At 35.6% G+C, this 17,378-nt stretch overlaps 2 protein-coding genes across 2 annotated transcripts in view; one reads left to right on the forward strand and one right to left on the reverse strand.

Annotated features, from left to right (window-relative positions):
- The window catches only part of LOC106662169, a 108,717-nt gene extending 107,221 nt beyond the window's left edge, over nucleotides 1-1,496 (forward strand). The window contains exon 4 of the mRNA XM_014386015.2: nucleotides 1,252-1,496. Coding sequence (XP_014241501.1) covers nucleotides 1,252-1,362 — 111 coding nt within the window. The 3' untranslated portion in view covers nucleotides 1,363-1,496. The remainder of the gene's footprint in view (nucleotides 1-1,251) is intronic.
- Nucleotides 1-13,884, reverse strand: part of LOC106662165 (espin) — a 127,968-nt gene extending 114,084 nt beyond the window's left edge. The window contains exon 1 of the mRNA XM_014386014.2: nucleotides 13,835-13,884. The gene's annotated coding sequence lies outside the window, so the exon portion shown is untranslated. The remainder of the gene's footprint in view (nucleotides 1-13,834) is intronic.
- Nucleotides 13,885-17,378: the final 3,494 nt, after the last annotated feature.

Consider the following 17,378-nt stretch of genomic DNA (forward strand, 5'->3'; position numbering starts at 1 on the left):
TGCCTGTAAGTGAGGAGTTTCGAAAGATGGTCATCAACCTACGCTCAAACCATCCTGAGTACATACGCATGGAATGTGTGAGCGCACTAATAGGAAACAGACAAATTATCTCTCTTGTCTGGGTCCCTGGGCACAAAGAAAGGTAATCGAAAAGGCTGAAATGGATGGTTTATTCAGGAACACCAGAACTAGAATCCATCTGTAAAATTTCAAACTGAAATTAAAAAAAACAAAAACAGGTGGAACAACCCAAAGACAAAGAAAGACAAATGATATGGTAAAAAACGTCTCGCCTAAACTTACAACCGCCTTGCAACAGTAAAGCAAATAAAACTTAGGATCAAGAACTTGAACTTTCTGTCGGGTGTAGCACTTTGAAGCCAGCATAACCTGCCATGAGATAAGCTTTGAGTGTTTCATCTGCAGACTGCCATTAAATAAGAGTAATTGCCGAATGGATCAAACTAAGTACATAGGGATGCAAAAGCACATGGTAGAGAACATGAAAAATACTTTTTTCAAGAAATTCTTGCCTTCTTATTACAGACCTGCTGTAGACGGTAAAATGTAAAAACGGTTAAAACTTAGAACCAAAGTGTTTGCACCTTTCTTCTGTTGACTGTTGAAATCATACCGGCATAGCCTGGTATGCCAATAACGCCTGAGTGGCCGTCCTTCGGACTGCCATAAAAGATTAAGCTGACATAGCAATCATAGCTGTAATAAACAAGTTAGATACAGGCTAAAGACATTCTTGAAAAACGTTCCGCCTTCTTAAGACTTACGATCATGAGAATTTGAACTTTCTTTCTGTTTGGTGTACCTTAACAGAATAACTTGCCAAGCTAATAACCCTCTAATGGTACTTCTTCCGACTGGCATAAAGAGGAGTAATTGCTGTATAAATTAAACTAAGAACTGGTAGGAAATCAACACAAGACATAGACAGGCAAATTCTTTTTTCAACATCATCTTGCCTACTTAAGACTTAGGATCAAGAGAATTCGAACCTTCTCCCTGTTGGGTATTGTAAACTTAACCAGCATAACCTGCCATGCTAGTAACCCTTGAATAGTCCTCCTCCGGACTGGAATAAAGAAGAGTAATTGTAGTATAAATCATACTAAGGACCTGGCGGTAAGGCAAACGGTTTAGCCAAAAGTAGACTCATATAATACTTCAACGAGGTTTGCTACAGTTTTGACGAACTTGGCCCGCCATGAGGATAACCCTTGATTGTTCTTCCTATAGGGTGCCATAAAAGTAACTGCCGAATTAAACTCAGAACCTGGTGGGACAACACTACAAGAAAGTTGTACGACAGACGTGCAGCAGCAAAGCCTTCTATTAAGATCAGTGTAGGCTGGAAATAGCCGGCTTAATAGGCATATGATCGAACCCATTGGGAGAGGCAGTAGAATGTCTATGAAGGTAGAAAAGTTAGGTAAGAAGAAGAGGAAACCACAGTACACATTTGTTGCTGGGTTAGCCTGATAAAAACGGTAAATATATCTTAATTTATTTTATTTATGTTTTAGAGGCAAAGAGATATAACACATGTAGAGATTTTATTTAGAAAAATTCATTATTAGCTTGGAGAATCGTAAAAAAATTGAGTAGAGATGATAGTTTTTTTATACGTAATTCTGTTTGTGGCAGTTGCTTCCGGAAAGGATTCGAAATGCCAGCGATCACCCAAACCGGATATTTCTTTTGTGGTCACAGTGTGTGAAGAGAAGACTTTTCAATGCATGGCATCCTTGATTTTGCCAAATACGATTTTCACAGTCGCTCACTGTTTTAAGATAATTGTGGTATCGCTCACGCGTAAGACAATTACTTCGATCGCGCCCCGCGTTCTCGCCGAGCAGAAGAGCTGCGATTCTCCCATTTCGGATGACCCGACTGTGTCCGAATACCGAAACCATAAGTACTTTCGGAGGTACGATTCCAATAGACAGATCAACCCAACGTACGACGTCTCGTACGCGTTGTTGAAAAAGCCTTTCCTGATCAACGCCAAAATCCAGCCTATGAAACCAATCGCGGCGGACAGAAAAGGATTTAGCAAGAGTTGGAAAAATGTCCTCGACTCCGGAAAAACGTGCGTAATCGTTAGTTGGACGTTGGAATCTCCGGGACAGCCGACAAATAAAAAGTCGTCTCCCAGTATTAAATACACCCGAGTAACCCCTTTTTCGAAGAATTGCAAAGGGAAAGAAAATTGCCTGGAACCAGTCTCGAAAAACGATCGGCTGGTCTTCAACCACTCCGGAGCTCCTCTCATCTGCGACGGTTTCAGTTTTGGATTTTACCAGGGCTTCTACTACAATTTTATCTTTTATCAAGATCACGATTATCTCACAAAATTCTTCAAGTTAGGGAAGTCTATTAAGAGCGATGGTCGAATTTGTTCACTTCCTTCTCTCGTCCTCATCATCACACTCGCTCTCACGCAATTCTGATTTCTTACTAATAATAAAATGCCAATTTTCAATACAAAATTTACAATATTGTCTTGTTTTTTCTGAATAGTGAGGACTTCTTTGCATTAGATCTTGAGAAATATCAGTTGTTTTGTTTCTTTTTTGTTTAAATAAAAGACACAAGGTGTAAGTTTTTTAAATTTACTAAAAGCCTTTTTTATTTTAGAACATTATTATTAATAATCTAAAGGTTAAGGGTCAAAAGAAGCCGGCCTCTTTACGACCTAAGCGACAAATATTTGTGCAATCTCCATAATTATCTAGAACTTCTCGGTAAGCTTAAGGTTTTATCAGATACTTCATTTAGGACCTATTTAGGACATATTATCCTTCAGATCCGGGATGTTTTCCTCTCCCAGGAGTTGGAATCTCAGCCTGCAAAACATCTCACCAATAGAGGACATGTACCGCTGTTCCTTCTTCCTGGTAATATCACAAGCTTGATTCTGCCACCCCTAGTCTGTACATACGCCTCCTGAGAATGCAGTGTCAGCAGTCCATTCTAGTCTTAACAAATTCTAGTTTTTGCAATTCTGCAGTTACATTTTGCGAGGAAGAACTGCAATGAAGTATCCCATGTCCTAAGTCATCTACTACCTAATCAATGCAAAAATCCTTCAACACCTACCGAAAAAAGCTTGTTTTTCTTGCAAACATGTCAATTCTGTCCTTAGAAACACATACTTCTGTAATAAAAAAATCAGTGTACACAGAAAACAAACACAAATACTTTTATTGAGTCTAAAATTTATAGTATTGTATAAATCCACTTTTTTCACACCCTACACATGTAAATTTGTATAATTTAAACAACATTTATAAATCCCGGGCCCTGAAGATGATCTCAATAAAGATCGAAACGTTGGCACGATAAAGAAAGCGTTTTTCTAAAACCTACGTCACACCAGACTGCATTTCACGATCCCCAAATAATCATTTTCTTTAATGACTGCTGATTTAATTAAATTTTCTAAAGTGTCTTTATTGGCTTATGACCTAAAAATCTACAAATGTATTTCTACGTTTAATGATTGTTGTTACAAAAAGATATTTCTTCCTTTCATGACTAGTGCATTTTCAACAGACTTTCGACTAATCTACTTAAATGTCATTACATTTCTTTTTCTGCAAAAAAGTTGATTTCTCTGAACAGTATTCTGTATCATATACTTTCCTCGTGGGGAGGTCTCCGAGGTTGTTGATTTAGGGTTGTTTTTAATAAGAAGTATACCTTTGAAGATCATCCATGATCAATAGGACGTACAGGAACTTGGGCTTCATTAAACGTATGACGTCTGACTTTGCTAGTGTTTATTCAAAAAAATATTGGTTGGGAGAACAAAACCATTCAAATGACTTAGAAATAAATCAGAGAAATGGTACCAAATACCTAATGTTTAAATCTGGTATCACTGCGTATTCTGCGGCTATAGACGCACTGAATATCGACTCCTTGGTGATTTTTCGCTATTCGGATGAAAAAAATTTTAACGGTTTTATTGATGTTCCAAAAATTCTATCACAACTCATCTTAAAGGTGCCTAATCTGAGTTTGCAAGAGGCTGAACTATTTTACATTTCCTCTTGAAGAACCGATGTCTCATTCATGAAATAAGTTTGATGTGAATTTAGCAATCTTTGAATGTGTCCATTGATCCACTTTTGACAGTCAGATGGCCTTTAAAAGAATGATTTTTGAGTTTTTAAGGAATAATAATTACGCTTGAACTACAATGAATTTTAATCTTTGATTTTCCTTATTTCTGTTTACATGTATATTTTTGACTGTTGTCATGTTTGTCTGTTTACTTTTTATACACTGTTTTTACCTAATGTATTACTTTTTTATTTTGGAGCTGCTTCCCTGTTTGAAGTATGTAATAAATGAATTAATAAAAAATAAAAAATCCCTAAATCTGAAGCAATCAGTTACTTAGCCATTACAATTGACAGCAAGTTCAATTTTTATTTAAAAAATCAGAGATAAAGCCTGTTGGATAGACTACTCGTGCTATTAACTAATTCATCAGAATTTTGAAACATTATTAATAATTTACAAACTTCACACATTTGAATGAAAAGACCTGGCGAAGGAGAAAAAGAACTCTAAAGTTCGAACTTAATGTTTTCTTTTCAATTTCATTTATCTATTTGTTTAATATACCAATTTTGGCTATAAAATTATGTAAGTGATGTGATATTTAAGGTTGCTGACATTCAGTCATCTAATCTTAACGTCCTGCAGATACATATTGTTACAAGTCGTAGTTTGAAGGTGCGAGGTCCGGGCGGTATTGTTCAAATCCAGTGCTTTACTTTTAGAAGAGGTCTGATGTGAAATGTGTGGCTTTGCATTGTCGCCGTTTTTAGACTAGAACTGCATCCTACAGAGTTTAATGTAGAATTTACGACCAGAGAGAGTTGATTCAAATGGGCTTGGTGAAAAATGTCAACAACAACAAAAAAACACAGTCAGCTGAAACTGAGCTCTGATAGTCGAAAGCGGGTCGTGGCTTTAGGCCGAACTTGAAGCGATATTTAAACATTTTCCACGAGAGCTTTACAAACCCCGGGGCGCTTGGCACGAGAAAGCGGCCGGTTTTTTGAAAACGACCATCACGGCGAATTCCTCGGCTTTCTCACCCTAGGAAGGAGGAAAACGGTGTTACGGCTATTAAGAATAACGATTCCTCCTGTTACAATACAATACACGGAAGTTTTCCGAACCCCAGACCTGCGTTTCACGTCGGTTAAAACGCGTTGTAAACATACAAAAAAACTAGAGCTATCTATGTGTCCACAAGAATATATCTGGTCTAAAATCGACATGTGGTAATATCGATTTTTTTCCTAACGGTAGGATTTCAATTATTTCAGTTAAGAAAGATATTGAATCACTAGGCAAAACGTACCTTTGGAATTTTCACTTACTTTTCAACTAATTAGTCTTTTTATATAAGGTTTTGGTTGAAATGAAAAAGCTAGTACCACGAGCGGGATTCGAACCCACGACCTTCCGCTAAATACGCCGCTGCTCTACCACATGAGCTATCGTGACTTCGATCCACTCGGACACCAAATCCCCATCTCAACCTACAACCTTTCGAATTTTCCCGCCTTTTTGTGCCATTTTTCAACCAAAATCTTAGATTCAATCAATGTAGGTATCAAAACCATCAAACACACATCCTCTATAAGCCAGTCGAGTTCGCCCATTCTTAACTGTTTAAACATCTAACTCAATTTTAAACATCTAACCATTTTTAATATTTTTGAACATCTAACTCAATATACACAATTTTTTCGAAATGAAAAATTTGTGTCGCAGGCGAAGTTTGTGTCATGGGCGATCGAAGCACGATAGCTCAAGTGGGAGAGCAGCGGCGTATTTAGCCGAAGGTCATGGGTTCGAATCCCACTCATGGCACTAGCTTTTTTCACTTCAACCAAAACCTCACATAAAAAGATTAATTAATTGAAAGAAGTAATTTGGTCAATAGACAACTAAATATAATGGATTACTTTTCAAATCTAAATTTAAAAAAAAAATTAAAAAGAAACCAAGGAAAGCACTATTAAACGTATTAACGTTACTTATTAAACGACTAAATTATACCTGAAAGTTTAAATATAAATTCCAAATATCCTTCACTATATCAATAGTTTATATAGTTATATTAATATTTTATATTCATATCTATTTTTTTAAATACTGTATACCTTGCATAATATTTTTTCTCAAGTTAAACAAAAGGAATACAGACAAATTATAGTTTATAGATATTCATATGATTAACAGCTGTCTTCAATATAATAATTTTTATGTTCAAAATCAGATATAAAGCAATTTTAAAAGAAAACAAGTTCCTTCGTCAGAATGTCGAGAAAGACCCTTCGCTAACTTCTTTATTTAACGCAATTTTGAGTTCTACAAACTTTTCCATACAATGGAAACTTTCGTTAAACCGATCCCAAAACCCCATAAAAATTTAAGCTTCCTATCATCTTATCGTCCTATTAGTTTGGTACCCGTTCCTTCTAAATTATTTGAAAAATTAATTTACGGAAGAATTTCTCTATTGGTACTTCAAATTACTTCTTACCAGACCATTAATTTAGCTTTCGTACCCATCATACCACTACTCATCAACTTCACAGAGTTACAGATTTCATTACTCCATGTCTCGAGCAGAATCTGTACACGACTGGAGTGTTTCTAGATGTTTCTCAGCCCTTCGACAAAGTATGGCATGAGGGATTATTACAAAAAATTAAAATTATTTTTATCCCAAGCTGATTATACATTTCTTAAGTAGAAATTTTTCGAAGTAAACCAGAGTACGGAGACTTCTGAGATGGATGAAGTGCTTGCCGGTGTGCCACAAGGGTCAATACTCGCTCCGCTGTTATACACAATTTTTACTTCTGATATGTCCACAAAAGAGAATACACCTATCGCCAGATACGCCAATGACACCGCCATATTAACAAGTCATCCCTCTTCTCACAAGCTTCACTTATGTTACAAAACAACATATTACCTATTGAAAAATGGAGCAATCTTTGGAAAATAAAGTTTAACCCCTCAAAGTCACATATCACCTCCGCCGTGGCACTTGTCCTAGTATATACTTACGTATAAAATGAACCTGTTCCTCAATCCTACAAAGTCAGCTATTTAGGAATTACATTTGATAGAAGTCTAACTTGGAATCCATTCACACGATCAAAAAACAGACACTCAACAAACGATTTAAAATGCTTTATTACCTACTTAACCGACAATTAGCCTTAAAATCAAAACTTTCGATGTATACATACCTACTCAAACCTATTTGGATGTACGGGCCCCAAGCTTATACAATACTGCATTCCCCACAATTACTATGTAAACATCTGAAAAGAATATGGAGAAGATACCTCTTAAATGATTAACATCATTTTATTGATCCATAGCGGCTGCCAGTGGGTAGCTTTCTACATAACGCCCGTAATGTAGATAAAAATAAACAAAGTAAAAAAAGTTTAAAAATATTGATAAATAAATGTTCATATTTGTTAACAACGTAAATTATGTATTTTCTTTCAAAATAGGTAGGCATAAACGTAATTTTAAAAGTATTCGAAATATTTTCAAAAAAGGGTTAATGTTTAACAACTGATTACTTCGACCTACAGGCGTCTTTTCATAGTAGTCAATACAGCAATAAATAATTATTATGAAGACGAGATCATCGATTTAAATGAACTTTTTGTGGTGGTACTAGGTCGAAAAATATTGGAGCCGTGTCCGAACGTTTTGCCAGGGGATCGTAGGAGCCGAGATAAAAATATATTTTCGCTAATTTACATGTTTTCATGATTATCAGCCTTTGTTTTGCAATATTTCAAAGGTGTTACATCAACAGTCGATTTTTACCAAAGATAAGAAAATAAATATATATAAAAAGTAACAAAAACGAATAGCCACTTCCAGTAGGTCAAAAGCCATGTTTGATGGAAAGAAACTCAGATTCATTATAAGCACCATTTATAAAGCCCTTAAACATAATTTTTTATAGCAAGAAAAAATAAATTTTTTGGGTCTATCAGCCGAGAGAAATTCTTTTCTCGCCCTTGACTGGTGTTCCATTTAAGCAATTAATAAGACTTCTCGATTTTCTTAAATTCAACGTTATTACGACCGTTGGAAAGGCGAATATATCTTCTTTCAGGCTATGTTACCAAGTTTTACAGTATATGTCATTATAAGGGGGAAAAATAAGGATGAATTTAACAAAACGTCTTTAAATTTTATATTAGATCTCTTGTTGGGTGGGATTATGTTATTTCATGTAACTTATAGGGGTGTACTATCCTGAAAAACTTCTGTGAATTGAATATGGGGTTTCAAACTTATCATAATTTTTATAATTTTGGAAAAAATCAACAAAAATATGATTGACAAAACTAATTTTTGATTTTCTGAAAAACGTGCATTCGAGAGTTTTTCGGGGTGTAAAAAACGAATATCAATTTTTTTTCGTTTACTACTACTACTACTACTACTTAATAATATACTAAAAAAATATTTTACCCTACTTCTACTCACAAATTAGGTACTGCAATAATCTAAGGCAACGCGCCAAATAAATTTTGGCGTTGTGATCGAGCGACTTTGCAACGTAGCTTAAAATATCTTTTTAGCAAGACACCTACTTGAAATCCGTTTTTCGCAACCCAAAAACCCCCGAAGTACATACTTTTTGGGGAAAAAATTCACACCAAAGTATTTTGCCTCCCAAATGACTCAGATATTTTTTTTTTCTCGAAAATCACATAAATACTGAAAACATTGAAACGACTCCATCGATCTGGCGGAAATTTGACAGGTGTTTAAAACCAATAAATTTCACGTAATGGCACACCTTAAATACATTATGTTATCAGATTACAATAAAAAGTTTGCGTTGATTTCACCCTCTTTTTAAACGAGGTTATATAAACTCTCTGGGTGCCGGTGTTTTTGAAAAAAGACATTTTGTATGTAATGCAGGGCCGCAGGATTCGAACCCTGGACCTTTACCTTACATTGATTAACTGTTAACGCCTAAACCGTTGCGGCCACCGACGCCACTTTCCTCCTTTTTTTATAATGCATTAAAATGTAAGTTCCTGTTTTAAATATTAGAAATATCGACCACTTTTTTTCACTCTGGGTCAAGGTATGGTCTTGAAGAAAAATGCAAATTCAGTTGATACTGTTAAGCTTTCTACGTATTTTAAGGTCATCATCAGGGGCTATATTAATTTCACATTATGAAAAACATATTTGTACAATTGATTTAACAATCTATATAGAACTTACAAAGCAATCATTAATATGTGTACTGCCTGACTTATTTAAGTTTTTACAGGCGATTTTCAAATTTCCTTGAAAACCGACGCAGTCCTAACATTGCCCAGTATCCGAGGTCCATAGTATCTGTCTAAATTTTAAAAATTATTCATTTCCATTGTAGTGTGAAGAACCTCTTTTATCCTAATTCTGAGGAATTGAGACTCTTTGACAATTATTTCAAGATTCGAATTATCGTCATTTTGTCTTGAGCTCAAGTGGTAGAGCAGCGGGGTATCTAGCCGAAGATCGTGGGTTCGAATCCCGCTCGTGCCATTGACTTTTTTATTTCAACTAAAAACCTTAATTAATTGTAATATATTAATTGGTCAAGTGGACCACGAAATTAGTGAATTTAATGATTTAAAATAAAATATACTTCACTAAAGCTCTCCGTGGCCATTTCATTTGTCGTCGAGAATCCAATCCGATTACACGACATTTAAAAATTGGCAAAAAGGAGGGAAAATTCAAAAGGTGAGGTTGAGATGGGAAGTTAGTGTCCGAGTGGATCGAGGTCACAATAGCTCAAGTGGTAGAGGAGCGGCGAATCTAGCCGAAGATCTTGGGTTCGAATCTCGCTCGTGCCATTGACTTTTTTTATCTCAACTAAAAACCTTAATTAATTTTAAAATTAATTTTTAAAAACATTTATTGGCTCATAGGCAAAACGCCCGTTGGTCTAGTATCACCAAAAAAAGTTATGTTAAAATCGCTGATCCCACGTTCGTAGCGCATGGGAAAAGTGGTCAATGTTGTAAAAAATAGGTATGGTCTTTCAAAGCTTAGCTAAGAACAGCCAACAAACGTCCAACCACTTGTCAACAATTTAATTATAATTTTACATTGTTCCTCTGTCGTGGGGTTTGTAATTGTGAATGTTCCGTAAAGTGCGAGGATTTCTAACGATGTTCAATTGCAAAGGAGCGTGTAACCAGGTTGTTTCAACAAAAACCATCGGAGGGGGAGGAGAGCAAGGATATGTAACACACCATGTGGCATATAGGTTACCGTGTAACTTGTACATCGAAATAGAAAACTTTCGCGACTCATTAACGAACAACCCGAAAGAAAAATCTCACCCATTGGTGTCGATTCACTCAGGGTGAACATAAGGATCCCTTTGACGGTCTAATTTCAATATATATCCAAAGATCATAAGACACTTTTATTTTACGAAGATCATATTGATATTTGACTTCTTGAGGTGTGAGGGATGATGAACCTGTAATTTGGCCGTTTTTGATCATTTTAGTCTGCCTAGCCTTTTGTTTTGGTCTGATATAAGAATTTAAGCATTTCAACATTTTCGCAAACAAACCAACTCCAGTAATGAAGGTAGCGAGAAGTGAAACTTCTCGTTAAATTTTTTTTTAAGGCTTTACAATAATTTACCAATGTGACACGATTCTTAGATTGTCTTTTATGGATCTTTTATGGATAGAAGTATTACTTTAAAATGAAGTTAAAATCAATTGTATAAAAGGACATATTTTTTGTAAACTATTTCTTTTGAAGAAATGATCATTTTCTGGTCTGTTGGTGGTAAACCTGACTGGCGATTATTGAAAAGAAAAATAGTTAATCTATTCCATAACTTTCGTGGTAGAAAGTAGCCACCGATTGTTAGTTAATAATTAGAAATAGTAAAAAAAATTGAATCAATTTAAAATAGCAGGTCAATAAAAAGTAACCACCTCATGAAGCGAACCAAACTATTTCTATTTTTTTTTCATTACCAATATTTCCTGATATAAAATTCATTTAGTCATTAGAAAACAGTCGACTCTGTAAAACATTATTTTTCAATATATAATCATCATTTTAAGATACTAATGAAAAAAGATTCCTTCTTCTTTAACTCAAAGTTAAGTCGATCTTTTCATTGAAATGACCTTTTTGTTAAATTACTATCAAATTTAAATACTCGCATTTCTGAGAATTTGCTCGAGAGATAATTTAAATTGTCATACATCATGAACTAAAGTAAATGTTACTTTTTTAAAGTGTTTTAATAATCTATCATCATATAGTTTTCGTATAATAATCAATAACGATATTACCAATATGACAAATTATCTAGTCAATTTTCAATTAAACTTTGTGTAATGATTCATAAAAAAATATGTATTCCTCTTGCGATCTTGAAAAGCACGTCGTATTTCTACAATAATACTAAAATCCTATTTCTTGACTGAATCAATTTTCTGTCTGCAGAGATTTTCAAATTGATTAAGTTTATTGTTCGAAAAAAAAATGCTTGCCCAAATTCATGACTTTCTTTTGTCAAAGGAGGTTTAAAAAATGAGAAAATGCCTCCAACTTTTAAATACTTAGGTAGATATACCTAAGTATTTAAGTATATTATGGAGTAGTGCTTTATTCGTGGCTCGTTCAGAACGAATCCAGCATTTATGAGATTTCTTTACATTTCTATACCATATTAACCAATACATAAAAACTGGGCAGAGAAGATGTTCGTTAGAACCAGAAAAATTTTAAAATGGTAATGAACACATATTTATTAGAAAAACAAAAAACAGCAAAGTTCCTTAAGATAAAAATTCAACTGGCAGAGACTCAGAAACAACAGGTGTTTGACTAGGTCCACGTGGACAAAAATTTCCAAATTATTCTGAGGAGCATAAATAACGGATTTAATAAAAAAAAAATTATGGGTCAGCAATACGCACTATGGCAATTCGTAGTGAATGTTTTATATGTAAATATCAACACAAAACTTATAAGCAGAGGGAGAGAGAGAGCGAAAATATATATGAAGAGTGAAATGGATTAATAAAAGTGTACATAGTTTAAAGATAAATAAGACAGGACAGATAAAACAAAGGAAGAAAAGACAGACAGACAGAAAGGCAGGTAGAAAGAGAAAAGGAAATATGGAGAGAGAGAGAAAGAGAGGGAGAGAGAGAGAGAGAGAGAGAGAGAGAGAGAGAGAGAGAGAGAGAGAGGAGCGAAATAAAAATCTATATAAAGAGAAAAATAAATAAATAAACGTACATACAGGTTTAACGTAATAAGATAGGAAGGGAAAACAGAGCGCTCGAAGAGAGAGACAGAGACAGGAGAGAGAAAGAGAAAAGTGAATAACATGTTAACATCGAAATATCTAAACCGTTGAAAATTAATCAAAAAGTACATACACATTTTATATAATCAAAGAATAAGAAATGTCAGGGGCCGCAACTGTTAATGCCGGGTTCGAATGCATGGCCGCTGGTACTTACAAACGGGCTTTTTTTCAGAAACACCGAAAAATATTAGCTTTTTCCAAGCCTGGAAAATTCATCTCAAATTTAACGTAGTTACCAATTAAAAAGATAGCCGAAGCATAAATATAATAAAAGATAATCCGTCCACACGGATCGATCATCATAAAAGTTTACTTTTCTGGAAACTATATTGAATACAATTAAACTGGGTTTTAATTAATTTTTTAAAATTTTTATTTATTTATTTATTTTTTTTACGTCCATACAAGAACAGAAGACTCATTTCGCTTCATTTTCTAGACTAAATAACATTATTTTAAAGTACGTATAAATATTTTGTGTTTTAATCTTTCTTATCTTCTTCTTTTCTTTTTCTTTTCGTTTTATAAAATTTAATTCTATGTAGTTTTCAATTTTATTAGCGAGACAGTTCAAAATCGACTTTTTCCGCCGATTTAAGATAAAAACGGAACATTAGCGCCTTACGACAAGATTTTTGAAATGCGACCACTATTTTCATATCTTTTGCGATCTTTCATCGTCAAAGTATAAATAAACGAATATCCATTACAAAAATAAAGTTAAAAGTTTTAAAATAAGCAAAACAAACAGTATCTGGGAGAAGGTGGATCTAGTTAAAAATTTAACTAAGTTGAAAGCTTTTAAGCTAATTTTGACAACATTGTCTACCAGCACTTTCACACAAAACCAATATGACACCAAAAGAATAGTACCACATTTATGCCCTGAAGATGATCCGAATAAAGGTCGAAACATCCGCACAACCATGAAAAAGGTGTTTTTCTAAACTACCTCATTCTTGACCGCTCCTCGCGACTTCAGCAAAATATTGTCTATCAATGTTTGACCAACAGAGTCAAATTATTGTTAAGCTAATCATTTGTGGCTTGCGGCAACGATTTTCACACACGTCCTATCATTTGTAAATATTGTACAAAATACTATTGGTAGAAAAAGTTCAGTAATAAGTATGATATTATTAAAAGATTCACGGTATATGGTTAACAAATTCCGTTATGACGAGCTCTTATTAAAATGAAAACATCAGAGCAGCCTCATCTCGGACTGAATAGCCGGCTGGTCATGTGGGTGAACTGACCTGATCCGTGTCTTCAGCGAAAATTGGTCAGTCTTGGTAAATCCCGGTTAAAAACTTGGCAATCTCAAGAAATACATCCTGACAAAAAAAAATCTTAAATAAGCACGTATTTATGAAATACCTGATTTTAAAGTATCCATGAGGTTCCTGGACGACACGAACTGGACGGGAAGTGGCACGGTTCTGGACCAGCTTTCTTCTTCGATCTCCAGCGTCCCCCCCACCGCCTCCGTTGAAGTCTCCTTTACTTTCTTCTCAGGTGGGGACGGGGTTCTCAGACCAAGAAAGGGAAACCGATTTAATTTTGGCCTTTTCTTCCCCTCGACTCTTCTCGGCCGGATACGCGTTTAATTGGCGATCTTGCCTGATTGACCGAGCCCGAAAGAATCTTCCTGAGACGTCTCGGATTGACACTCGTGGAAATAGGCCAGATTTCTCCTTGTTTACAGTGGAAGCCTACTTCTGCTGAGGACGAATCAACAGCCCTATGTAGGTTTTCAGCAAATTCCCGTTTATTAAGCATAAACTTAAGTATTACAACACTTTTACACTCTAAAAACTAATAATCATTAGATAACTGCAATTTGATAGTCCCAAATGGTCATGATATGCCTTTTCTCGCCGGTTTTTATCTGCCAGACACGTTTCAGCATTTTATGTCGTTTTATGCTAGTGTATTAAAATTACCGTTTTTACAAAAACTCTAGCTAAACTGAACGAAATACTACTTCTAAGGAACGGACAATCTGATTGTTGTTTTTAGCCAAATGACCTAATTTCAGGTTCAGCCTATAAGTTGTCCTATCTGAACCTTTTTCTTTTCAGGTCTTTTTCAATCGGTATGTTTGTGGTTCGAGTGGTGAGTTGTTTCTAGTTCGAATAGAAGATGGTCTGGATAATAATTATTGACGATTGATGATGTCGAATATCCAAACATGCAAGGAATGTAGAATTACAGAACAATCAGTGTTTTTTTACTATTTTTTCGGACTTTCACCCCGAAGAGTTGTCACTCCCCGATGTGGTGACCCTCGTGTCTATACATCCCCTGATGTTCACCCACCCCTTTTATGTCACTGGGTTGCTAGTATCCCTCGAAAACTAAGCCATTGCAGCCCCCAAAGACCTAAATTAGAAGTCAGTCGCACAAATAAATACATTCATGCATTACACTCCTTCTGATTAGGATTTGGATATTCATATTCCTCCACCGACCTACCTATATTTACTACGATCGGAAACGAAGAACTCACATTCAAAAAAGTGATCTATTGTATCTTATGTTTAGTTTTAAACAAAATTGGCAATAGTGCTTGGGTTGGAATTTATATTTTATGTCTTTTATAGCAAATGATGGGGTTTTTACAGTAAAATTACTGAGTTGACAAAAGATAAGTATTTTATTAATGCAATTATTTTTTAGGGTTCCTCCATGTCAAACCTGTTAATTTGTCTGAAATAGGGTTAAAGCTGGAATTTAATGTCCAGTGAAAAATAGTGATTTTTCAAATTGTTTAATTAGATCACCCCATTTATCCTTTGGTATGCTATGGTAAAAAAGGATACTAGGAAGCGGGGTTTGCGCTCCCCAGGAACTGCAGCCTTCTGGCTTTTGTACCTTCCTAGTTCCTTAGTTCAGTGCAATAGACTCAATCTTTCTCCTTAGAAGGATCAGGTCATTGACTGTCGCTGCTGCAATTAGATTCTCTAAGTTTTTTCCGTACGTTAGGTTGAATCTCCATTGAGCTGTTGCTTCGCTTTCGAAGATATGGGTGGCTGTTTCCATTTTGTGTAGATGTTTTCTCAGATGCCAGTGACCAGTCCTACCACTCCTCTTAGTTTGGCCCTCTCCAATTGCAGCAACGCTTTGTCTGTCTGGGTGATGGTTGTTTCACTATAAGTTTACTATTTCTAGCACCGCTAGAGTTTATCCACTTCTCTTTTGTTTTGTTTGGATCCATTCTGCGATAGATAATTCTATGTTTGTTTTTGTTATCCCAAGGTTCAGGGCCTGTTCTTGCAGATCCTCCTCTGGCCAGACTGTTTTGTCGTTACCCAAAATTCCTCTGTGCCCTGGCACCCAAGATATCATCAGGTTGTTGTGTTTCCCCAGGTTTTGTAGATTTTGGATACATTCACTGACTAATTTTGATGTGATTCTTTTACATTCTAATGTTTTAATGGCTGCTTGGCTATCGGATCTTACGAGGATTGATGGGATGTATTTCCTCTTGAAAGACCGAAATGTACTTCCCTAATGAGTTTGATTGCTCATGTTCTGGGTTTGTACAGAAAACGCCTGATCCGGTCCCTTCGTTTGTTTTGGAGCCATCTGTATACCATATCATTGTACCCGATGCTCTCCTGTGTTCTTCCTCTCCTTTGTAGTCCGTTGAGACTTTATAGGAAGTTGTGAAGAATGTTTCCGGGATCATATAATCAGGCCCCATTTCTAATAATGAGTGTCAAATTTTGTTGATTATGGTTGTATGCCCGAATTGTTTAGTTCCTTTCCAATTTAATTGTTTCTGGAGCCTAACTGAGCTTTTCCTAGCCTCTCCTTGTATGAATATTTCCAATGGAGGTAGGGTTTAGCGAAGTTTCTAATGCATTTGTAGGGGTTGTTCTCATTGCCCCTGTGATACATAGGTTTGCTAGTCTTTGTACGCTGCCTAATGTTTGAGTAGCTAGTTTTTGTTGAGATCTGTTCCACCAGATTAGTGGTCCTTAGGTTATTCCGGGTCTTATTACTGCCGTGTATAGCCAATAGGCCATTTTCTGTTTTAATCGCCAAGATTTGCCTAGGGTCCTTCTTGTGGTCATTAGCGATATTTTACTTTTTACTTTACTGTTGCAAGTGAGGGTTCCAGGTTAATTTCTTATCAAAGATTATTCCTAGTTATTTGACCTCATTTTTTAGTTGCAGCATTTCGTTATAGAAACATAATCCTTGTATTTCTTTATTTCTTTTCTTGGTGAAAGCAATTAAGTTGGTTTTTGAGCGGTTTACTTTAAGTCCCCGTTTTAAACACCATTGTTCCACCAGGTTTAGTGCTCTTTGAGTGAGCTCTTTTAATGAAAAATTTTTTTTAAATCGAATTTTCCCCTGACTAGTATGACAATGTCATCTGCATAGTCTTGGGTGTATATCCTTTAGGATATTAAGTATCTTGTGCCTGCCGTACATCTTTTGCCCCAATCATTAAAAGATTGTTCCTAAGGGAAAATGCCCAGTTGAAATGAACAGTTTTGCATTCAGACAATTTAGCCAACTGGAAGTATACACATGATTTTAAAATGAGGAGCTCATAGATATTTGATAGAGGAAGAAGCCAAGGCAAATGACTGCGGTAGGAAGGCACTTCGACGGACCACTTCGAGTCTGTATACAGATCAGACATGTTCTCCTTGCGCAGACGGAGTCGAAAAGTAAAAACGAAAAAAGATGTTTAAGTTTATCTTCAAGCTCACAAGTGACAACACATCCGTAGTCAAAGTGTGTGAGAGTAATGAAGGAAACAAGGAGACAAAAAGGGGAGAAGGTAGTACGACGGAACTGATGGAAGGAAAACAGCGGCGGGAAATCCGAGAAATATTTGGGCTTCCAGGATTGATCAGGAACTGTCCCAAGTATCTCGACGTTGGAATGAAATAGGGAGATTACT

The sequence above is a fragment of the Cimex lectularius genome, unplaced genomic scaffold (assembly GCF_000648675.2).
Source record: "Cimex lectularius strain Harlan isolate CLEC.00 unplaced genomic scaffold, Clec_2.1 scaffold122, whole genome shotgun sequence".
NCBI classification, from domain to species: domain Eukaryota; kingdom Metazoa; phylum Arthropoda; class Insecta; order Hemiptera; family Cimicidae; genus Cimex; species Cimex lectularius.